The 24350-nt window shown below is 30.6% G+C and overlaps 4 protein-coding genes across 6 annotated transcripts in view; 3 read left to right on the forward strand and 1 right to left on the reverse strand.

Annotated features, from left to right (window-relative positions):
* Positions 1-24350, forward strand: part of LOC108474002 (xyloglucan endotransglucosylase protein 34) — a 60249-nt gene that overhangs the window by 19128 nt on the left and 16771 nt on the right. The gene's annotated exons all lie outside the window — the stretch shown is intronic.
* LOC108473399 (probable magnesium transporter NIPA6) lies at positions 1053-6689 on the forward strand. 2 transcript variants are annotated; one of them, XR_008274707.1, is made up of 10 exons: positions 1053-1615; positions 1733-1789; positions 1891-1981; positions 2095-2255; positions 2350-2477; positions 2634-2771; positions 3808-3900; positions 4679-4796; positions 6123-6353; positions 6529-6689. XR_008274707.1 is itself a non-coding variant. In XM_017774935.2 (9 exons), the coding sequence occupies exons 1-9, from the start codon at positions 1495-1497 to the stop codon at positions 6251-6253; spliced, it is 1038 nt and encodes a 345-aa protein (XP_017630424.1). In that variant the 5' UTR covers positions 1054-1494; the 3' UTR covers positions 6254-6689. The 2 variants fall into 2 exon arrangements, 1 of the variants encoding a protein (XP_017630424.1); XM_017774935.2 differs by having other exon boundaries at positions 1054-1615; positions 6123-6689.
* Positions 13302-14363, reverse strand: LOC108472913 (uncharacterized). The gene has a single exon (XM_017774478.2). It carries the CDS (start codon positions 14225-14227, stop codon positions 13418-13420), a length of 810 nt encoding a protein of 269 aa, XP_017629967.1. The 5' UTR covers positions 14228-14363; the 3' UTR covers positions 13302-13417.
* On the forward strand, positions 20565-24015 carry LOC108470827 (uncharacterized). Its single transcript, XM_017772310.2, has 2 exons — positions 20565-21116; positions 23362-24015. The coding sequence occupies exons 1-2, from the start codon at positions 20809-20811 to the stop codon at positions 23783-23785; spliced, it is 732 nt and encodes a 243-aa protein (XP_017627799.1). The 5' UTR covers positions 20565-20808; the 3' UTR covers positions 23786-24015.

Genomic DNA, 24350 nt, shown 5'->3' on the forward strand with positions numbered 1-24350 from the left:
TTTTTTATACGCCCACGTGCAATCGCGGTGCGTAGTAGAGGTTAGAGGTCCATGGTGTTCTCAAAGTTTAATTTCTTTTTGTAGTTTAGTTTTTATAAATATATTATGGCTCTCTCAAATATATAAATAAATATTTTATCGGTGTAAACCATAACAATTGATGCATACTAGTTTCAAAAGGTAAAACAAAATGATAACATATTTTCTTAAAAAGTATAGATTATATTTTTCGAGGAGCGAATGATCAAAATAACTTCTTAAATTATTGCCAATAATGAAATATTGTCACTTTAAAGGGAAATATTATTATCTCAATTTTGTCCTTCCAAAAAAGGCATTGATAACCTTTATTATATGTAATAACAACGGAATTATTAGTTAATCAATATATGACAATTTTCCTTTAATAATATTGTTATAACATAAAAGTACGAGGTAACTTATGATAACAATTTACATCACGAGGAGTATAAAGAGTTGTTATAATGGAGGTGATTCACATCGCGAGAGATGTAAAGAGCCATTCTTCTTAGAAAGTTAAAGAGGTGATGAAAAGAAATTTAGACATGATGAAGTTAAGTATATTGTTGTCATTGGCTCTCTCCCTATTAAGGGGTATTCAAGGGAAAAGAATGGTTGATTGTAGGTTCTATTATTAAGCTTAAGTGTAGTTCAGGATGATAAGTATTAATTTTAAATATAGTTAGACTTAACTCAAAGAGATTAGTTGAGAGAACATACCTCCATAATATATATTCATTTAAATCGTGTAGGCTCCGGAGAAGTGATGCTTGGGCGAGGGATTGAAGGGCGAAGCTTACCAAGCTTATGCTCCAAGAGGGAAGCGGTCTCCAAAAATGGGGCTTACCAAGCTCAAGCTCTAAGGGCAAAGCGGTATATGGATTATATCGTTATAATTTAGATAGAGTTGTGGAGTTGGGCTTTTTATATGGTATAACAAATAATATATAATAATAGACTATTATAGTGAAACTCGTAATTTCACCAGTCGATTAGAAAGTTATTTAATTTTTATTTTTTAAATACGGTTAAAGAATATTAATTTTTTTAACCTCGTCAAATTAAAAAAAAATTAGAATATCAGTACATTGTAATTATTATTCTACAATAATAATATAGATAATGGACGGGAAGAGCAGAGGACAGGTGGCAGGTGGATAGTCAAGGGAGAGGTGATGACGACCGGCAGGTGAGAAAGTACGTTCTCCTAAACGACCTTTCTGCCAAACCCGCAGCCAACACCATTTAATTTCAAAATTAACCAAAAACAAAAGAGGAGAATTGAAGCGGTCTAGGGTTCTGACGAGACGAATCCAATTTCGATCAGCATATTATTGCTGTAATCTAACGAGACGGATCGAATTCCAATCAGCATATTATTATTGAATTCATAGTTGGGAAATCAATCTCTCCCTCTCTTTCTCTCTCTTTGTATATATATGTATGAATGCATGTGTATACATGTATTTATAGATGTACTCCAGCAATCTCAAGGGCTTTATTCTGGCGATGGTCTCTAGCGCCTTCATTGGCTCCAGCTTTATCATCAAGAAAAAGGGTCTCCGAAAGGCCGGTGTCAACGGCCCCCGTGCTAGTAAGTTTCATTTTCCCTTCTTTTTAATATTTTAAGGTTTTTACTTTGTATGGATACATTTATGCGTATATATATGAGAATCTGATTGATTGTTATTTGCTGCGCGCTTTCTATAAGGTTCTGGTGGATATGGCTACTTGTTGGAGCCGCTCTGGTGGGTTGGCATGCTTACTAGTGAGTTTTTTAACAGCATTTCATTGACGAGAATTTAAGTTTAGCTCAATCGAGTCAATTTGATGCTTTCGTTTGTAAAATGATTCATTTTAATATGACAGTGATTATCGGGGAGATTTCCAATTTCGTTGCTTATATCTATGCACCTGCTGTTTTGGTAACGCCTCTTGGTGCTTTGAGTATCATCGTTAGGTAACAATTTTTTTCTTTGTTGATTTTGGAACTTTAATTTATTATTTCAATCGAAACTACTTTACTTAATTGTTTGTTTCTGATCCTCTCTCACTTCCTGTTAAATTCGGCAGTGCTGTTTTAGCACATTTCATGTTAAAGGAGAAACTGCAGAAAATGGGAATGTTGGGATGCCTTTTGTGCATAGTAGGTTCGACAATCATTGTGCTTCATGCTCCCGAGGAGCGTTCTATTAGCTCAGTTGAAGAAATTTGGGAATTTGCTACTCAACCAGGTAGATTGCTAAAGTTCTCACCAGATATTAAATGCTTATATTATCTTATTCTTGGCTTCCATATGTTTACATGAATCTGTTTTCTCTTTTCCAGCCTTTCTTTTGTATACAGCTTCAGCAATAGCTACTGCGTTGGTACTAATTTTGTATTGTGCACCTCGTTATGGTCAAACTAACATAATCGTGTATATTGGAATATGCTCAGTAATTGGATCATTGACGGTAAGAAATGTCATCTTTGCAGCTAACTGCATCTCGAGATCTAATAGTTTTATCATTTTGCTTTCTAGTAATTTCTGTCAAACTTTTATCAATTTGAATGTAGTTTATTCATCACTGTTTTAAAAGTAATGGACAATAAATGTAACTTTCTTGCAGGTAATGAGCATAAAAGCAATTGGTATTGCAATAAAGCTAACATTGGAGGGCACAAATCAGGCCAAATACTTCCAGACTTGGATCTTTGCAATGGTTGCAATTACCTGTATCATTATTCAATTAAATTATCTAAATATGGTGAGCATTTTAAGCATGCTCTTAGTCTCATAATGACAAATCATAATGCTGAAGCAACATGCTACTGATGATATAAATAATAGATGCCTTCAAAAACAAGACTCTTTGAAACAAAAAAAAAAAAAATCTTATACTCATGTAAACAAACTAGAAATTACTGGTACGGTTATTTTTCTTTAAATTTGGTAACGGTTAGTCTTGATTCGAGAAGTATTGCAATATAATTGTTCAAGGGAAGAAAAGGAATATTCCACTTCTTGCTTCAAAGATTCATAAAAATGTTGCAAACCTTAGGCACTGGAGATTGCTATTAAAGCAGTTGGTTGCTCTTTGTATGTGTTGTATGGCTGCAAGGAACTATTCTTAAGAATCATATGCTCTGAATTATTGAGAAAAACAGAAAAGTAAAATTTGAATGAAGAAAATGGAGGAGAATAGATCCTTGAGCTTTAGACTAGGGTTCCTTAGGAGTTAAATCTAAAGTTGATTGCATCAAATTATCAATAAGAAAAGGAGAGATCCTAAGATTTCTCCTAGGACCCTTAGGCACACCTTGCATCTTACTGTCACAAAAGTAGTAATTTATAGATTCTCTAATAATATTCTATATTATTTATGTAGATTCCTAACACCCTTGGTCCTAACAGATCTAAAACTCTATTTCAATTAGGACTCTAACAAATACTTGGACTCCAAAATAAAACTAGAAGGTTAAAAATAATGCAATGTGAAACGAAAACCCAAATGGTCACATTGGAATCCTCAAACTATCAGTCCCACATCTGTGCTTTAAACAGATATGCCTTCTTTATTCTCGGATAAGCATATGAAGTAGAGGGACATGCAAAAAATAATAAGAAGAAATCATGGTCAAGACATGGCGAAGGCATTCCCAAAATGGGATGGGAACAACAGTAAATGACAATAAATTTGGCCATCTTTAACTTGAAAGGGGGTTATAATAGAAGAGAAATCAATTCTTGAATTGCAGTTCCAAATTGTTTCAAATTTATGTAATGCTTTGATGTGGTTGCAGGCATTGGATACTTTCAACACGGCAATTGTTTCTCCTATTTATTATGCACTGTTCACTTCTTTCACAATTTTAGCGAGTGCAATAATGTTTAAGGTATTATTCTCTCCCATGTAGACGTACATGGATCCGCAGAGTTTGCACACAAGTGGATTTTCTAATGCATGGACTATCATGAGCATTAATATTAGAATTGATCCATATTAAATGCAGTACGGAACATAATTCCTTAGAGGTCATGTACATGAGATAGAGTTCAGGGGGAAAACTGTAATTCTAGAATTTGGGAGGATAAATACTCATTTGGATATTGCTGAATTTCTCATGGTTGTGGGACCCAAATTAGATTACTTTCTTTTGAGTTGCTATTGCATATATACTTATTGTATTTTAATATGCGCTTGAGATGATGGGTGCTTCAGTGGATGAGGGGCTGACTAGGAATTTAATGGACATGAATATTTCTTAAGTTTGGATGCTAAAGAAACATCCAGGGATCAGAACTCCACTGAATTTGTCATGGTTGTCGGATCCACAATCAATTATTTTCTTTTGACAACTCTAAATTCTATATACTGAGATGTGGTTAAGTTCATGCGTTTTTTGTAGTTTTAGGGTAATAATCATGTCTGTTTAGGTATTATCCCTAATTCTTATGCTTGCAAAATGAAACATATATGCTTAAAATTATGAAAACTGGTACCTATTTTCTTTTCCTCTGTTGTGGGGAATAAATGCATTGATAAATTATATGAATTTTTCATGCGATTGTTTCTTATGAGCATCATTGGACAAGGACTTGAATGTCTGTGAGGCATAGGTTGACACCTCTATTTCTATGTCCTTATTATAGTTTCTTTTCCTCGCTTTGTAGGACTACTCTGGTCAAAGTGCTAGCAGCATAGCATCTGAACTTTGTGGTTTCATAACAGTGTTATCTGGGACTGCTGTATTGCATAGTACAAGAGATCCAGAGACTCCTCTTATCACAGGTATCTCTCATATATGAACTCATGAGGAACTTGTTTTGAATTAGAGAACCTGCTTCTTAAATTTGAATCCATTATTTTTTCTAAATGTGTCATTATATGGGACTTGAGGACAACTTTTGTTGAACCTTGGAAAATATATTGCCTAAAGGAGTAAAAAAGTGTGTTTAACTGATTTTAGAGCTATTTTTAAGTAAAGCCTAACATTTTACAAAATATATCGACACTTCTACCATGAGCTTCAGCTTAGAAAAGCTTTTACCAAAATATCTAAATATTGGTAAATCCTTAGATATTTTGGTAGAAGCTTTTCCTAAGCATTTTTTAGTGGAGCTCACCCTCAAATTTCCCAAAATATATCTTGAACCAAAACCTCTAAAGACTTGGGGAACTGTAGTGAGAACCACCAATGTGCTGTTGCTGAAACAATTATTTGAACTAGACCTCTCTCTCTTTAGTTACTTACTTTTTAGACATGGTGAAACTTTACCCCTAACTTTTAAGTATATTTGTTAAGCTTTCTTGCCATTCTATTGAAAATATTATAGCCTTTCATAAATGGCATTTAGCATAGTCACGGTGAAATTTGCAGCATTGGACGCATGTATAAGAATAATCGATAGGACCGGTTCCTATCATATTTCCTATTCCCAACCCTTTTCTTTAGCTCAATCAATTAATTGGTATTGCCTCCCAATTCCCTACCCTTTTTTAGCTCAATAAAAGGTTGAAAAACACTATTGAAGGACACATGAGTTTTGTGTCTAATTATGGCATGAATTTTAAAGAAGCAAAATATGAAGTAGAATTAGAAGTATGTAGAAATTCTTAAGATATTCTTTATTAATGACTAATCTTATACCTTTTTACTAGACCAAATTGCTTGTGCTTGATGTTTCATTACATATGGTTAGTGATTTCTTACTTCCCTTTTAATCAAATCCCCCAAGGTCATCTCCATATTCAGTTCTTATATAAGAGATGAGTTTCAAACTTTCAAGAAAGCATTTTTCTAAAGCCAATCTATTTATTACATTACTATTATCGAGATTACTTTTATATGAATAATGATATTATTATTGAAATGAAATTGTTTGCTAGTATAACAATATCTAGGTTGGTAATTTAAAATTTAAAGTTTAATGTGGGATTTGTAATTTGAAGTCTTGAAATATATGCAGTATGATGACAATATAATTTTTATTTGATTCTTGGATATGGTTTGACTATTAGTTATTTTTAGAAGTAAATGATTTTGTTATAAAATTTAAAATAAACTATTTAAAAGTGTTATGATAATAGAAATTACTTGTTTTTAAACATATGCAGATCTATACACCCCATTATCTCCAAAAGTATCATGGTACATCCAAGGCAATGGGGAACTGTGGAAGCAGAAAGATGAAGATGAATCATCCCCTAGCTTTATCACAATTCTCCGGCAAGACTATTTCAAGTAAATACTTTACAACGGGACACCCACTTTTGGATTTTGTCTCTTTCGTAGATAGAGCATCAAGATCGAGAAGCACCATTTGCCAGTGCCAGATCAAAGCATTGGTAATTTTTGTTTTAGGATTTCTTTCTTTCTTTTTTTTTTTTTCTTTTAAATTATTCAAGCTTTAGAATGAAAAAAAAAATCAAAGCATACTCGAAGCTATTTTGTGCAGTAATTTAGTTATTTAATTTTCAAGGAATGATTTGAGTTTAGGTTTTTGTTCTTTGAATCCTTTAGAGCTGCATTCATGCTATGTGGGTTGTGCAGACGAGAAGTGTGGTTAAGGTGTGTGAGTACTTCAAATGAGGTACACTTTGTATTGTAGGGTTCTTTTTTTTTTTTTAATGTAATTTGATTTATTGAAGTTCCTATAATGACTACAGAACAGTGTTGGAATATTTGTTTGTTCCCTGTTAGTTGTTGAAAGTAATATCAACTTGGCCAGATTGAGTTTTAGCTTGATCGGCATGGGTATTATTGTCAATGCAGGAGGATGTGGGTTTAAATTCGTTGAAGTACATTAAATAGGATTGGCATACTTTTCTAAAAAGACTTACAAATGTAAATTCAATTCAAATAATGGAATTTGATAATGAAAATTCAAAAATTGATATATGTATTTATCTTCGTGGATAACAATTATAACATATGTGAAAGTATCCTAATCTCCAGGTTGTTTTGATCCTTTAGGCCATCCCAAATTCGTGTGATAGAGGGCAGCAATTGGTAGTGATAGTGACGGAAGCATACATTCGTTTGCAAAATGCTTCAAATCCCCTCTTTACTAGTTAGAGATGTTCACTCACCAACCAAAGTAAATACATCAATATTACTAAACTTTTTTTAATAATAAAGTTGGAGTTAACATGTTTACAGTTTGAAATTTTAATAACAAAATCTACATTTTATAATTATTAAAAATAACACATAAATATTAAAGTACTTTTTAATAATAATGTAGATCATTTGTGTTGGTCCAATATGCCTAAAATGCATTATGGTAATGCATTTCAAATTTTAGACTCAGCTATTCAGTATTTTTGGGAGCTGAAATTGAGTCATGTATATGAGAGTTAGAATATAATTTTATTATTGTATTAGTTTATATTTTTATAAATTGTGAATAATTAAATTAAAATTTTATCATTTTGTGAGTTCATGTTACGCTTTTACTATTTACTAACATATAATTTTATAAAATTTAAAGGGATTAAAGTAATATTATTTTGTTTTAAAGATTTAGATCTCTTTCAACTTTTCTCGTCATAAACCACCTTTAAAGGAGGTTGGGTGTTTTTTTTTTTTTTTATACATATATATTTTCTTGCATAAAAGTTTATTCTAATCAATAAAGTAAGCTTTATTTACAGGTTCCAAAAACTGAAGATAGATAAAATTCCCTAGCTAAAATCGTGTTACAATAAAGGTTGTTTAAAATCGATGTTGGCTCATTTGGTTAGGAAAAGCCATAAGACATTGGGTCTTCAATGTTGGAACTGCTGTGGTTTGTGGGGTTATTACCATGTTTCCCTTACCCCCCACCACTTTCATGTTGCATGTTGGTTAGTGGGAATTAATTTGTACACGTGATAATGGGATATGTAGTTTGTGGTTTTTTATAAGGAATCACTGTTATAAATATCAACTAGTTTAAGGTCTTTAAGTACAAAAAATAAAAGACAATTCTATTTTAAAGACAATGAGTTATACAACATTTAGTGAGGTTTTCGAGTGTTTAAAAGGCTTCGGCGGTTTTCAGTTTTTCAATTTTTTGTACAGCTAAATTTGATGTCCTTGTCAGTGGTTTAACATACTTGATAGTAGTGTCACAATATTTGGATTTTGGCATTTGGTTCATGCAATACCTAAAGGTATTTATGTTCGATATTTTCCGCTGCACTATATTGTAAACCATTATTTATGCTAACATTTGGTATCCGAGCCAGGTTTATCTCTGCCTTGTCTAGTTTTAAAAGTTTATAAATTTCTCAAAATATCAATGCCATGTTTTTTTTTAATTATTATTTTTGAACATTTTGTGAGAATCTTTATTGCAAACTTTAGTGCAAAATCATTAGATTTTATTAAAGTGAAATTTCTAAAATCAATTATGTTACAAATAATTTAGTGAAAATTTTGAGAAACTTATTGTTATTAGTTACATATATTTTTAGGTGTATGAAAATTTTAGACTTATTGCATAAGGTATTTAGCAATAAAACTCTAGAATATATGTCCAGGATCCAAATAATTTTATTTAATTAGAGAATTAGCCACAACAACTTTGATTAAATGAAATTATTTATTGTAGTGTAAGAATCTCGTAAGGTTTATAGACATTAGATGTTGCATGATGATTTAGCAACAATCTTGAATAAAGTTTAAGGATTAATATCTAGCTAAGTGATTTTCATAATTTTATTTAGTTAAATACTAGTCACAAGATCTTGAGTTAAATAAAATTATTAAAGTTAAAAATTACATATGGAAAGCATATGTATTAAATCTCATTCCATAAAGATGACTTTTATAGTTACCCACAAGAATTGTAAAATGAATTTAATATTTGTTATCAAAAGATAGTAAATAATTCTATTATAAAATGGATCTAATTGAATTAAAAATTTAGCCCCAAGCAATTTTTATGACATTAGATTCATTATTTACATAATTTGCATTGATAAGTTATAATTTACATTTGCCTCAAAATTTTTGTTAAGCACGTATATTCATTCATTTTACAATTTTACAACCTGTGAATATGCCTAATAAGATATATATTTAACAATTAACTAATGAAAATTTTAAGTTTTGGAAGGAAAACATTCTTCTCCAATTGGAGTGCTTGGATATTTATGCCATAAGAAAATTTAAGTCACATATTACTGAAACCCGCACTCAATTTAAGAAACTTAAGAGAACCATCACTATAAATACTGACTAGCTTAAGGTCCCTAAGAACAAAAAACAAAAGGCAATTCCATTTCCAAGATAAGGAGTTATACACCATCTAGTAAGGTTTTTGAGTGTTTAAAAGACTTTGGTGATTTTCAATTTTTTGTACAGCTAAATTCGATATCCTCGTCGGTGGTTTGACATACTTGACAGTGGTGTCACAACATTTAGATTTTGGGCATTTAGTTCAGGCAATGACTGGAGATATTTATGTTCAATCTTTTCCACTGCACTATATTGTAAATCGTTACTTATACTAACATTCAATTGTAAACCAAAAGAGCAAAATACCAGTTTCTCATTCTTGAACCTTTAATAAACTCATCTCATGTCGGAATCGGTGAAGCGACCATGAAAGTGGAGTCTTCAATTCAATATTTACTGTTAGTTTAATCCAACCCCACAGTAGTTAGTGCATGAGCCACCATATTTCCTTGTGAGTGTGTGCTTAGCTCTAAAGTTTTTGAACTACTAAAGTAAAACTCTCTTCTTCAGTCAAAGGTCCTATGAGTGATCTATCAACTGTATGGCTCTAGAGTTTCTTAATAACACTCAAGCTATCTCCTTCGAGTACAACCCTCCTGAAACCTAGATCTATGGCAAAATGGAGGGCCATAGTGCATGTCCACGCTTCTACCACAAAAGCAGACTCTTACATGGATATACTAAAGCAGTCCTAAATCCCAGAAATGTTGTCACAGTTTCTACACGTGTGGATGGCATCCTCTACAATCAATTAGCTACAGGGGCATAAGTCACTTGCACAAACATGTTCCACATGAAGATTTTCCATTGTGGGAATCAAATTTCTTGAAATCGTCCATAAACATATTTTAATTTTGCTAGAAATAGGCAGGAGCCATAGGTTGTTTTAGAAAGCTTTTATAGTAGGGTCTAGGGAAATATGTGATTGATTTATGGTCTATGCACCATCCGCTCTAAGTTGCTTGTAGCGCCACTTTCCATTGTGCAGCACCCTGTATCTTCCAAACCCAGACCAACAAATCATCTAGGCGTTGTTCAAATGAAGGAAGTCGGAGAATCCACTGGGCTAATTGCTCATCAAAAGTTGATCGAAGTAAGTCACAATTGCAATTCATGGTATTAGTGTTTATTAGCTCAAAAATCGTTTCAAAAGGTGAATTACATCTGAAATGATGTTTTACTTTTCTTAGATGCAAAAAAAAGTTAGATCAAGTATATTAACCCTGCATTGGATCGGAAAAAAAGTAATTAGCTATAAAGTTTTCTTTAATAGTCTTCATGTCCATTTTACAGTCCATACTCAGGAGTTATAGTTGTCATTTCCAATAATGTCATCTCAAATATTTGCATTTGTGTTCTCTCATTGAAGTACAATGTATTTTACCACGGCATCTAAAAATTATTGTTAGAACGAAAGTAATGATCCTATGATAGGTGATTTTGATCTAATTATTGATACCTTAAATTAGGTCAAGTTCTAATGGATGGGGTAAGTAGGTCGATTAACCGTAACTCCATATTAGCATCCCTAAAGGCAAGGTAAGTAAAATGTTAAAAAAAGTTTGTGAGTTGTTTCATTTCTCTCTCTAGTTTATAAATTGTAATTATACCAGAAAAAGAACACTAAATGCTCAAATTGGAAATTTTTTAGCACATAAGGGTTAAAATTTTTTTGAATATGCTCAAATGAGGGCCAAACATAGTGACAAACCTTTTCGAAAGTGTTGAAATAAAAGCTTTTCAAATGTCGTATATAAGATATTTTATTTTATTTTATTTTGCTAGTTTCTTTTCAAGCATTATTTAACTCAACTGTCATGTGTACAATTTTAAAAACTTCAATATGCTCTTAATTTTTACTACAAATTAGAGTCTAATGCGTGAAAACCTCTTATTTGATTACTCTTATCAAGATTTAGTCCTTATATGACCATTTTTAAAGGAGTGTACTTATTTGAACAATCGTTAAAGAATTAGACCCTAATTTAAAAATAGACACATTAATCTACTTCCTAACAAAAAAAAAAAGAGAAGATGCATTCAAAGTTTCAAACAAGCATGTCTTTTCAAGGAAAAGGAATGAAAAAAACGTTGCGACATGGTACATGCTGTGTTTTACATATAGACTAAAAATGAAAAAAAAAAAAACACTTTGTTTTTAAGGTAGAAAAAGGTAACTAATTTTAGTTAATAAAAGCAATACTATAAGCTTTTTAATTAATTAGGTCAAATTTAAAATTTTAACCCTAAATTTAGTACTAACCATAAACCTTAAATTTTTATTTTATTATTAATGATTAATTTTTTAATAATTTAACTCTAAATTTAAAATAATTATATTTAGACTAAGTTTAAATCTTGAAGTCGACATTTTAAAAATTTTTATTTAAATACCACCTTAACTCAAAAAGAATTAGACCTAGACCGTAAAACGCATTTATAAGTGTCATCTTAATATAATTTAAACTCAATCATATATGGGTTCACATTTAATTTCTTGTAACTTATTATTACTATATAAGAAATAATCAGTTTATAATATTTAAAATAAATTATTAAAATTTTAGAAGTAAAATAATTTTATAAAAGATCAACTATAATATATTAATATTTCTAATTATGTTATGATATTTTATATTCATATTTTCATATATAATAATTTTTAAAAATAATACACCTATAAAAATATACTATAAAACTTATTATTACTTGAAATATTATTTAAATACTAAAAATAATTCAACATTCTTCCCCTTTTTTTTTTTTCTCTAGGCTTTTTCTTTTAATGTTTACTGTTTACATATAGTATAAATAAAATTTATATCTCAAAAATTATAATATAAAATCGAATGAATACAAAATATCATGTATAAATAATTAGAATAAACTGAATAAAATCTATGCATAACATAAGCATAAAATGAGATTGGAAACTTACATATTATAATTATATAGAGTGAAATTCAAATCCGAATACTAAAAAACCTATGGCTTCCGACTTATCCAACAAAAACGTGGTATGTGTATGTTAAAGGTTATTGCAAGTCCCTGTACCATATCCAAAAGTTTATTTTAGTTCCTCTTATATTAAAAGGAACATTTTAATCTTTGTACATTTGAAAAGTTGATATTTTAGTATCTATAATGATATAGTTTAATGGTGACTAACGCGGCATTAGATTAAATTAAAAAGCCTCTTAATTTTGAACACAAATAGAATGACATGATTTAATGGTGGCTAACATGAATCAAATTACAAACGATTTAAACACAACAATTGTGTAAAAAATTTGAATAAAAATCAATTTTGAGGCCAAAAGCATATATATGTATATATGTATATATTATTTCTGCAGTTTTGAATCAAAACTATGGTTTAAGTTTTAATTTAATTTAATGTCATGTTAACTACCGTTATGTCATAACATTATATTAATAATAATGTTTCTACATAGGATTAAAACATTAATTTTCAAACCTACAAAAATAAAACATCTCTCATTAACTTTATGATATATTAAAGGAGTTATAATAATTAGGCTCGCTCTTTTTAAAACGAAAAATTTTTATTTAAATTTTTAAAATTTTAAATTAATAAATATAAAATTATACTTTTATCCCTAAAAATATAATAATTTAATTTAATTTAATTATTTAAAAATCCGTTTAATTTCCTACCATAAAAAAATTTCTGTGTTTGCGCTTGAAATGTCTAGACTTTCTCTCTCTAAAATCTCAAGTTTCAAACGGAAAACTCATCAAACCCAGAAATGAAATGGTTGCAGTGCCCAGATTCCACCCGTTAGATGGTGGGAGTGGCAGCCGCCGGCTCGCCGCCGACTGACTGAGAATTTTTGAATTCCGCGCAAGGTCTCAACCTTTTCTTTCTTATATTTTTGAACTTCGTTTCAACAAATAATGCGTGAAAAATCCCAGAACTACACTTAGAATTGCGTTTGTTTGGGATTCTTTTGTTTCCTCAATCTATTGTGGTTTTTGGTGGCTTTGAAATAACATTTCAAAGCGATGAATGGAAGAGTGAAATAAACTTAAAGAAAAACTCAACAAAATTTCTTGTAATCTGCAGCCAAATATATACCAACAAAATGAGATGTTTCATACATTATAAAAGAAAATACAAAAAAAAAAGTAAAGGAACAATGTAAAAAAAAATGAAAATCGGTTGTCATAATTTTCTTGATGATTTAATCTTAGACTTAATCTTGGGCTTCGACTGAGGCTTTGCACAAGTGATTACATCACCGTGATGCTGCTGAGATGATGATCGATGGCTCTTTACGTTGTTCTTCAACACCGATTTATTTTTTCTCTTCATTCCAAATGAAATCCTCCTCCTCTTCTTCTTCTTCTCCTTAATCGTCTCCAGCGTGGGTTTCCAATGGCGTGAACCAACGAGCGATGCGTACTGTTTCTGTAACTGAGGGGTGGTGCATATTCTACTGCAACTCTCATCACCACTTCCCTCTTTCACGTTACTTTCTTCCATTAACTGACGTATAAACTCATCGGAAACCCGTAACCTTAAACACCCAGACGCGCTCTTCTCGATGTGGAAAGGTTGGCAAGCGGCGGCCTTCTTCAACATCGCGTTTCCCGATTCCCGAGACGACGAATATCTGGCGTTGGCGAAAGAGGCGATGGTGACGAACGATAAAGCTGACTGGAAAGCCTGTTGAGGGAGAAGGAAGTAATCGTGGCCGAAGTGGAGCTTGTCGTCCATGGAAAGAGGCGGGATCTTTTGGCCTATGTAAAACGAATCGGAACGGCAAATCATGTGCTTAGGGAACTCGATCAATAGCTCGGAAACATGAACCGGACGGTCGTAGATCTTGACGACCCCATCACAGTTGATGACCTTGATCGTTCGAGGCGGCTCGTGGTGGTGATGGTGGTGGTGGTGGAGGTGGCGGTGGAGACAGGAGAAATGGTTTCTCAATAACCGAAACCACCATGGATTTAGAATTTTGATGCCCATTTTTAGCCCATACAAGTTTTAACCCGAAATGGTGGATTAAGATGATAATGATGATGATGCAAATAACAACACTTTGTTTTTTCCAGGGGGCGACGAGAGTGGGCGGTTAATGGGTATATATGCAAATTCAAAGGACTTTATAAGTTATATTTATAATAATTTTTTATTTAAAAAGAAAACAACCTTATATTATTATAGTACTACAAGTCGTCTACTACTACTACTACTAGTAATCCAAATTGAAAATGAGAAAGGCGTAGACTTAGAATGCAGAAAAGGGTTTGTTGTTGTTTTTTTTTTTTAAATTTTAGAGAAAAAGAGGCGTGAGACAATGGGGAACCTATTTGGTCTAATTCAGGCACATACTGTACGTACAACCATGGGTTTGGTGTTTTGTATTTTGTCGTGTTTGTGGTGTCAATTTTTGACAGTGTTCATATTTGACTGCACAAAACTTTATTTTTTTCTCCGACCCTTTGCTCCTCCGACGCCAATTGGGGCCATCACCTCGTATCCCGCGTTTGTGTTTTGAATCAGATCGATTGTGGTAGGTGACCGCTACTCCTCCCCTAAAACGCCACCGTATCAATAATCTTTTTTCCTTTAAAACTACCTTGTAGCATGAGTGTTTTCCAAATAATTAATTACGAAATAACTGTCGCATCTTATAGTTACGGTATCCGTTTGTTCATAATGACTTCACTGACCCAAAACAAAGTGATGCATACATTGTCCAAATGAAATGGTATTAAGAGTGTTTCATTTGTGAGTATCAAAATTTCTCAAACCAATTAATATTTAATGAAAAATCTTTTAAAATGAATGAATAAATTCTCTGTGTCAAATTTATTAAAAAATGATGAAGTTAGTTTTTTTTTAATCCTGCGAATATAGTGATTTTGACGGAAATATGAGGTGCTCTTAAACCCGCTTTAACTAGATTAATTAAATAGGGTAATATTTGAGACGGGTAGGATTGAAGCTATCGAAGTAATTCAAACAAATGAAAATGAACAACTTTTTTCTGTTGTGGGGCGTGTCATCAAGTACCTTCTCAAACTTTTATAGACGATCTGCGTTAGACATGTGTTCAGAGAAAGGAATAAGATTACGAATGGATTAGCAAAAAAACATTCTCAAAATCTTTAAGAGTCAAATTTCATGCAATCACAGAAGAAAGTGCTTCAATTTCATGCAATCACAAAAGAAAGTGCTTCAATTATTGTACATGATTAAATTGGAAAGGATTCGCTTTTGTCGAATTTTTCTTTATCTTATTACTTCTCTTATACCAAAAAAAAGATTATATAATCCTAAAAATTTTCAACTTAGACTTGAGAGGGTTTACATGGAGGACTTAAGCAAAAGGAAAATCATTATTTAAAAGGGTAATTAGAAAATTGATTATTAACTTAAATTATTCACATTTCACAGAAGTATCATAAAATATTTTATATTATATTCTAGATTGCATTTTAATTTTTTATTGAAAAAATAAGAAAATTAACCATTGTATATTAGATAAGTGAGTAAAAATAATTCCTCCGTTACAATTATACCATTAAATGTTTATTTTAATGTTTATCTATAAGGTATAATAATCAATTTAGCTCTAAACTTTTACTTATTTATTCAATTTGATCCTACTCTTTTATTGAAAATTAATAAGAGTAAAGAATAAAAAAAGCCTTGATAATAAATTAAAAGAAATCAATTAAGCTCTTTATATTTTAAAATTATTAAAACCATAAACTTATAAACAAATTTTATAAAATATATATTACTAAAGCTTTTAACCCTTTTAACTCTTCAACATTACTAGTTTAAAAATATAAATGTGTAAAAATCGAAAATTAATTTTGTTGTTATATTTTTATATTGAATAAATAGTATATTTTAAGAAAGTGATTATTTTACTTACATATTTAATATATATAAATTAATTTATTTATTTTCGAGGTAAAGATATAATTAATTTACCCAAAACAAAGAATTTAAATATGCATGAAATATTTGGTTAGGTAGGGTGGTTCGATGAAGCCTTGGGTATGAGAGAAGCATTTTTAGGATTAAATATTTTTAAAAGATGTCTAGAATCATACATCACATTAATTCCACGAGTGAAACATTCTTCCCATACAAGAAAGACAAATAAAAAGAAAACAGTATCACATGGTTTGAAGCATTTGGTTAAGGTCGGCCCACCCACAACTTTGATTATCTTAATCTAATTTGTCAAAATCGACGTCTTAGATTGTGGTTGACCCATCTCTTCTAGAATTTACCTGATTTTTTATTTTAATTAAAAAAAATTAAGGCCATTTCATTTGCTTTATCTTGATCGTAATAACGTTTTTTACCCACTATTTTTTTCTAGATTCTAATAATATATGGATACTTGGAGAGTCCATTCAATTCAAAGTTTGACTTTGACCCACACGGACTTACGTGCATTGGTAAAACACTACAGAGGTGAGGTGAGGTGAGGTGCAGTGCAGGCATCTCATCCATGGTTGGTAAGGCTCAGCCTCAATTTAAATTTATTTTATCAATATATAATAAAGTAAATATAAACATCATAACATTTACATGTCATGCAATTTTTTTATGGAAATTTTCATAATCAACTAAGACAAATCTGAATTACATAAAAGACTTGGGCAGAGAGCCCCCTGCTACAGGGACTGGAACAGAATTCTTCTACCCCGCGGATTTGTTTTCTAATAAATTTACGTTATCGCGTTATAATATTTTAATTATTAAGTTGTTAATTTTTGTTAATAATGTAAGATAAGTTGACGTGCATGTTAAATCATCATTTCAAACAAAAATTTTAGACTAATTTATACAATCAGTCATATATTTTTTCGTTTTAAATAATTTAATTTTTATTTTATATTATTTTAACTTTTTTAAAATTAATTTTAACAAATGAAAAATATAGTAGCATGCAAAAACATAAAAAGAGCAAATATACGATGAATTTATATGTACATATGGTAATTAGATATTTTATCATAATCCAAAATTACTTACAAATTCTAAATTTGAAACAGGTTAATAATTTATGTTACCCTCTTTGTTTTTTATTAAATAGAATTATATTTAAATTTAATTCATTCGCTTATTTTACATTCAAGTCATTTTATTTTGATTCATTTTTTTATTCAAATCAAGTTGAATAGGATTTAAAAAATAATTACAATTAGATAAATTGGTCAATTTTTAATATTTTTAAATCAAGTTTATTTAAGTAAATTAGTCAATTTTTTTTTAAATGGGTTAGAATTGACTGCCTAACTATAATGTGGGATATACGAATTAATAATATTAAGTATTGTTGAAAATGAAATTTATGAACTACAAGTTTAGAAAAAAATTTACCCTTTTTATTTTTATCTTGATATTAATTTTAAAGAAAAATCGATAATAAGCTTATAAAAATTAAGTTGAATTCTGTAAAATCAATAAGTCCCCCTTATAAGTTTTCGCCAAAAAGTGGGGCTTGATCCGAGAAATTTACCCAAATGTTTTTGCCGACCAACACATGTCACTACTCACTGTTTTATTCTTTTGTGGGGCATATTTTTTTTCTTCTTTTTGATAATCATTTTTGTGAGGTTAATTGTGTCATTTGCTTATGTTTTAAGGTTAATTTTGAATGTATGATGTGGGTTGTATTGGTTTTGATTATTAGGTTAGATTAGTAATTTTTAAGGTTATGTTATGTTCATATTTTTATTAATGCATAATATGTATTTTGCATAATTTATTATAATTATTTAAAATTAAATTTGGGTTGATCTGAAAACTTAGTATTCAGAGGGAGTCAAATGTTAGAAAATTTATTTTATTAGATAATGTTATGAAAAAGTTAGATACAAGAATTCCGATTATTTTCGCTCATTGGATCATTATTTAAGGTGAAATTTTGTAACACATTAGAGCATCTATTAATAAGCCGACGTGGTCCGATTCCCCTAATTATCACAGTGGATCTTCAAAAAAAAAAAAAAAGAGTTTATATCAAATAAAATATATACTTTAGTTTTCTTGTGTTAAAACTTTGGCTCGTAAACACAAAAGTATTATATGTGCTTTTTTGAAAAAAATTAGATTTAAAATTTTTTGAAGAATTCTTTATAGAAACGAAAGAACATGTTTTTTCTTTTATCTTTCAGAGAGATTTTTTTGCTGGGCAGAAGTTCTATAAGGGACGAATTTAGTATTTAAATATTATTTGTATCAACGGTCTAATCAACTGTTCATAATTGGTTATGAAATTATGTAAATCTAATTACAATATAAAATAGAAATGTTTCGAGATGATAAAAAAATTTCAAATCTTTATATTTAACAAACTAACAAAATAATATGTTTTGATGTAAAACAATAAGATGATTCATTTTTTTTGTCAATCTCTAATCAACTTGTAGCTAACAACAATGATACTCACATGGTGTTGTCCTATGCCACCTCCAATTAAACCTTAAACCTAAAAACATGCATAGCGGAAAAATAAACAACCTGGGAAATAATAACAATGATGAATCTCTTAACCTTGAAAACAAAGGCTCATGGGTTGTTAAAATTAACAAGGGAAAGAGAAGTAAAATAAATTTAATCATTTCTGTTTGGTTAAACAGTGGAAAGGAAATAAAATAATGGAATGTAGTAATTATAATCATAATATTTTCTTTAACATAATTACATAAAATATAAAAAGGGTAAATAAATTATTAAAATTTTATCTATCTCTTTTTCTAGCTTTTCCTTTGATTCGAGGTAAATAAAAATTTGACACTTTAAAAGGAAGCAAAAGATAATCAACTCCTTTAATTTTTCCTTATCTGAATAAAAAGGATAACCAAACGAGAGAAATGATATTCCTTTCTTTTGTATTACCTCAATATATATATAAGTAAAATCTAAATAAAAATTTAAATTTATAAGTCTTATATAAATCAAATCTCTAATTAAATAAATATTTAATCCCCTAAATAAACTTCTAAATAGGATAAAATTTTAACTAAATTATCCTAACCAAATATAATTAAAGAGTGTTATTTACAATATATCTGTGATAGTTAAATATAAGCTCATTTAAATAATAAAATACTAAAATACTAAAATAGACATATACTACTACTTGAACTCATATCATTCTCCTCTGTTGAAAAATTGTATATTTATCCTTGGCTACTGTTTGACTGCAACATTTAAGTATTGGCTACTATTATACCCCAACCTTCAACTCTCCTGTGATATCTTCTTAGACGCAAGTTTGCATTAATAAATTAGACTAAGAAAAACGAAATTCTCTCCTTTTTTTTTATTTTTTATTTTTTATCAACAACTAGAAATATATATTTATTTAAATACCTAAACCAAAGTCTTATATTAAATGTGCATAATTCTAATATCTTGATTCACCTTAAATCTTTAAGTATAACAAATCGATAAAAGAATATGTTGTTTTATGTAAAAATAATGATAATTTATCATGTTACCTCTAATCAATTTATAACCAACAATAACGATAATCGAATGACGTCTTGTCACACCCGTAAATAATTTGTATTCGAAAACATGGATAACAAGAAAACAAACAAAGAGAACATGACTAGATATATTGAATTCAGATTTTATAAGCCAATTTATGATATGTTACTTATTTCGTTTTACTTGTATATTCAAATTTATAAGCCAATTTATAACATTTAGCGAGCCGAATTGCAAATTGGTCCTCATTTTGACATATAACATCAAATTTCAATAGTTGAATTTGATGAAAATTTTAACAAAAAGGATCATTTTACTTTTTAATTTAACGTACATAGATTAAATTATTCTTTTTAGAATCAAAGAAGTAAAATGTAAATTTACTTTTAATACAAAAGCCTTAATTATACATTTATCATGTTATGTCTGCTTAAAATAATTTAGTAAGAAAAGTTTTAAATGAAAATGCACATTTGTTTAATAAAGAAATAAATAGGAAAAACTTGTATTCCAAAGATTAAGAAATGGATATGGAACAATGTAGAATCTTGCCAGCATTTTAAAGTTGGCCAGTTTATTCTCATTATGATGAACGATATTTTCAAAGTTATCATTGATAGAATGGTTAATAAAAGAACATGTAAATATTATTTAGTTTGAATAAACAAAACCTAAAATTGATGAACTAAAAATGAGTTCAGATAAACAATATATTTATCTGATGTTAATATAAAAATATTAGTGACGATAAAATTAAATATAATAATATTACCATAAATAATACAAACAGTAAATTAAACATAAGGCACCGTCTATTCTACGCTAAATAACTGAATAGATTAAAAACACTATGAAATTGAATTGATTTGATTTAACCGATTAACTATTTCTTGTACATCCCTATTGGTTAACTACGTTAGTGTTATAGATTGGTGTCGGGGAATGCAGAGGGAGAGGAGGGATTGGGGAAAGTTTATTATCTTAGAATATATTAGTATTATATACATATATACTAGGAGACGAGTAATGCCGACCGACGACTTGTATACTGAGAGCATTAGCTAAAGCAAGGGGAAAAAATGAAGCTAGGGACGTTGTTCAAAGTAGGGGCGTTTGTGGGTGTAATTGCTATAGCCAAGCACTATGGAGGTGCATTGGGATTCGACCAAGACGCCGCTCTTCGCTATTTCCACCAATGGTCGGATCGATTGGGGATTTGGGCCATCCCTCTTTACGTTGCCGTCCACACCCTCACTCTTTCCCTCTGCTTGCCCTACGCCGTTTTCTTCGAGGCCGGCGCTGCTATGCTTTTCGGCTTCATCCCCGCCGTCCTTTGCGTCTTTTCCGCTAAGATTATGGGGGCTTCTCTCTCTTTCTGGATTGGCAGGTCCCGTCTCTGCTCTCCGTTACTTCCGATTTTATTTTATTTTATTTTTTTATATTAATGAATTATGTCACTCTGATCTTAAATGTTTTCGATGGTTGCTTGCTTTTTCTGTTTGAACTTTCTTTAGTTCATTCGATTTCTGATCTATTTGAATTTGAACCTTCTCTGATTTGCTTTCATCACCATTGTTTGCTTCCGAATTCATTTCTCCTTTGAATCGTGGTTGAATGAATTGAATTATCTTTATTAATCCAATGGTTTTGGGGAAGGCATGGTGAGAGTAAAGCCAGATAGTGTTGAACACCGCCTCATCTAAATAGGTTTCCAATAACATGACGGATCAAATTTGGTCAATCTTTTCCATTGCTTAATCTTAGATAGGATCTTTGCTAGTGTTGTTGCATCATATTTTGGTATCCATTATAGTACCGATTTTTGCTAGTTTTGCCCTCCAAAATATCAGCTTTCATGAGCATCTTTGTGGGCATAAGTATTTCGATCTGAAAGAGAAGAAGAGGTGAAATTCCCTACCTTCAGTCCTAGGGTTCCCTAGTAGTGGCACCTAATGTTGATTGAATAACAATATCTCAATAGTATTACCATTAGAACTATCAATTACTAAAAGACTTCAACCTGATGAGCTTAATAATAACTAGACTGGAGGTTCAATAAGTCAGATCTCTGATTTTTGGTCCAATCAATCCGACTGATTGGATCAGTTGGTTTGATAGAAAGTACTTTCAGATATTTAAAAACTAAACTTAATGTTAAATTAATATTAAGGACAGTTAATAGTTAATAAAATTGTGCACTTGAGTTAATGGTATGATCTTTAATATAAAACTGGCTATTACCGGTTCAATTTAGTTTTTATCAATTTTTAACCTTCTTCCAGACCCTGCTCATAGTGAGAAAGCTTTGTGCACTGCGTACAGCCTTTTCTGATCTTGATAAAGAGCTTTAGCATTTGATTTGGTTTTGCAGTTGTATCCATTGTTAACCAGAATTACAATAGTGTCTTGATCTTTAAGCTATAATACTATTGGTGTAGGACAGTTAGCTGGTTAATTTTATGACAGTTCTCTGATCTGAAATGGATAAAATTTATAAATTGGTAAAGAAAATAGCCACTATATATGCTTCAACAATACCTAATACAAATACAAATACCAAAAATGGCCAAACAGTCTTAATTCTTGGAAAATAAACAAAACTAATTGATGTAAAAGTATCCTACATTTCAGAATCCTAAATCTAGAAAAATTACTAGTAAAATAAAAATCTTGAGTAGTTTAAGTCTTCAATTAACTTGTTTGAATTTTGCACTAAAAATATCCAAAGCTTGATTACTGGTTTCACTTAGAAACTTTTCTGATTCAAGAAATTAACTAAACCAAAGGGTTTCAATTGAAGAGCCGTGGAAAAAAAAAATTCTATCGGTTGTCATTCAAGACATATTAGTGAAGTCTGCCCTAGGTTTATGGTGGGACATAAAAGTAAGGGATTTTAGGGTATTTGGCTATGGTAAAACTGGAGCTTCGAATAGGGGTTTAGATTTTGATGTACATTGGATGTCAAATGAAGGCAAATGTTATGCAGACTGGCTGCTGAAATTTTTGGATGGCAGTGAAACTAGGTGAAAGTGTTTATGGGTGCTAACAAGATATAGAGCAAAGTCTTTTTCTCTCCTCCTCCACTAATGAAGTTCCTAATTTTTTTATCCAAGATTTGATTTGCTGCAATGCTGGTCTTTTACTCTTCAGATTTTGTGCTTTGGGTCAACTTGTTTGGTCAATTATACTTTGAAATGTTATATAAAAATGAGTGAACTGAAGGGGAGGAAGAAAGTAAATGCATTTATCAGAAATTCAGACATAATAAATTAAGGTGAAATCGGAATATTGTTCTTTAATGCGAAGTTCAATTTAAAGGGGGTAACGTTACTACTAACGTCCTCTATTTGTCCAGCTACATTCATTGAAAGAATGAACAAAGTGGCATAATGTTAGTGAACTTATTTTAAGCAACCTCTCATCAAAAAGCCAAGTCTACATTGTTTGTAGTTGATTTCACAGAGCCAGGATCTAGCTTGTGTGCCAGAAGTGTAGCCTTACTCATTTTTCTTAGCATTCTGAATCTGATGCTATATCGATATTTTATCTTTTCTTATATCTATTTATTATTCTTTCTTTCGGTAATTTCCTGTTATATATATAACCAATTTTGGTTTTGTCAATTTGTTTAGGCTGGTTTTCAAAAGTTCAAGTTCTGCAATGAACTGGGTCCTGAATAACAAATACTTCCATCTCCTTTCCCATGGAGTTGAACGAGATGGTTGGAGATTTGTCCTTCTTGCACGTTTCTCTCCCATCCCTTCCTACGTCATCAATTATGCTCTAGCTGCCACAAATGTTAGATTCATAGTGGATTTTCTGCTTCCTACGGTCATTGGCTGTGTCCCAATGATCTTGCAGAACACTTCCATCGGCAGCCTTGCTGGTGCAGCTGTTGCTACAGCATCTGGCTCCCAGAAATCAAAGGTTTGGTCTTATATTTTACCTTCACTTGGGATTATGTCAAGCATTCTTATTTCCTTGAGGATCAAAAAGTATTCTACTGATATTGCCTTGGCCGAATCTTCTTCTAGTGATCACCCTAAAGTTGAATAACGTTGACTCATATCGAACCTCTGATAATATTGACTTTTTTCCTCGAGTCTTTGGTATCATTCACTCTTCACAATCTTGACCAGGTGGTTTCTAGTTATTAGTTTGTGATATTTGCTGAAGCTTGAGACTATGTTTTCTCTTTTTTTTTCCCCCTCCCTTCAAAGACTTTGAAACTAAAAAGATTTCTCAGTAACTTTATCTAAGATTCAGCAGTTTTTGGTAGTGAGAAATGGGTGATGACTTGAAAGTCCATGGAGTGTACTTACAAATTTGCCATATATGTTTTCTCTCGCTGTTTATAGAGTAGAGATTCGCATACACTAGTATAAACTAAAAATAGTTTTATACACTTTCATAACTTTTTATACGATTAATATTTTAACCATCCAATCGTTATATTCCATGTTCATTTATGTTGATTATGCATGTCAAGTTTTGAGCAAATTAAAAATGTCTACCTATTTTTATAGAAAAAGACTTTCAGCCGTTAAATGTATATTAAATAGTATTTTGAATTGATATTATAGAAATATTGAATCGATTGAAAAGTTCACATACATAACAA

The sequence above is a fragment of the Gossypium arboreum genome, chromosome 11, assembly GCF_025698485.1.
Source record: "Gossypium arboreum isolate Shixiya-1 chromosome 11, ASM2569848v2, whole genome shotgun sequence".
NCBI lineage: Eukaryota > Viridiplantae > Streptophyta > Magnoliopsida > Malvales > Malvaceae > Gossypium > Gossypium arboreum.

Bases quoted from the DNA above. Each gene is read 5' to 3' on its own strand.
- LOC108473399 (XM_017774935.2), top strand. From the start codon at position 1,495: ATGTACTCCAGCAATCTCAAGGGCTTTATTCTGGCGATGGTCTCTAGC. The intron at 1,616-1,732 runs GTAAGTTTCATT...GCTTTCTATAAG, and splicing joins TGTCAACGGCCCCCGTGCTA to GTTCTGGTGGATATGGCTAC. The intron at 2,478-2,633 runs GTAAGAAATGTC...ACTTTCTTGCAG, and splicing joins CAGTAATTGGATCATTGACG to GTAATGAGCATAAAAGCAAT.
- LOC108472913 (XM_017774478.2), bottom strand. From the start codon at position 14,227: ATGGGCATCAAAATTCTAAATCCATGGTGGTTTCGGTTATTGAGAAAC.
- LOC108470827 (XM_017772310.2), top strand. From the start codon at position 20,809: ATGAAGCTAGGGACGTTGTTCAAAGTAGGGGCGTTTGTGGGTGTAATT. The intron at 21,117-23,361 runs GTCCCGTCTCTG...CAATTTGTTTAG, and splicing joins CTCTCTTTCTGGATTGGCAG to GCTGGTTTTCAAAAGTTCAA.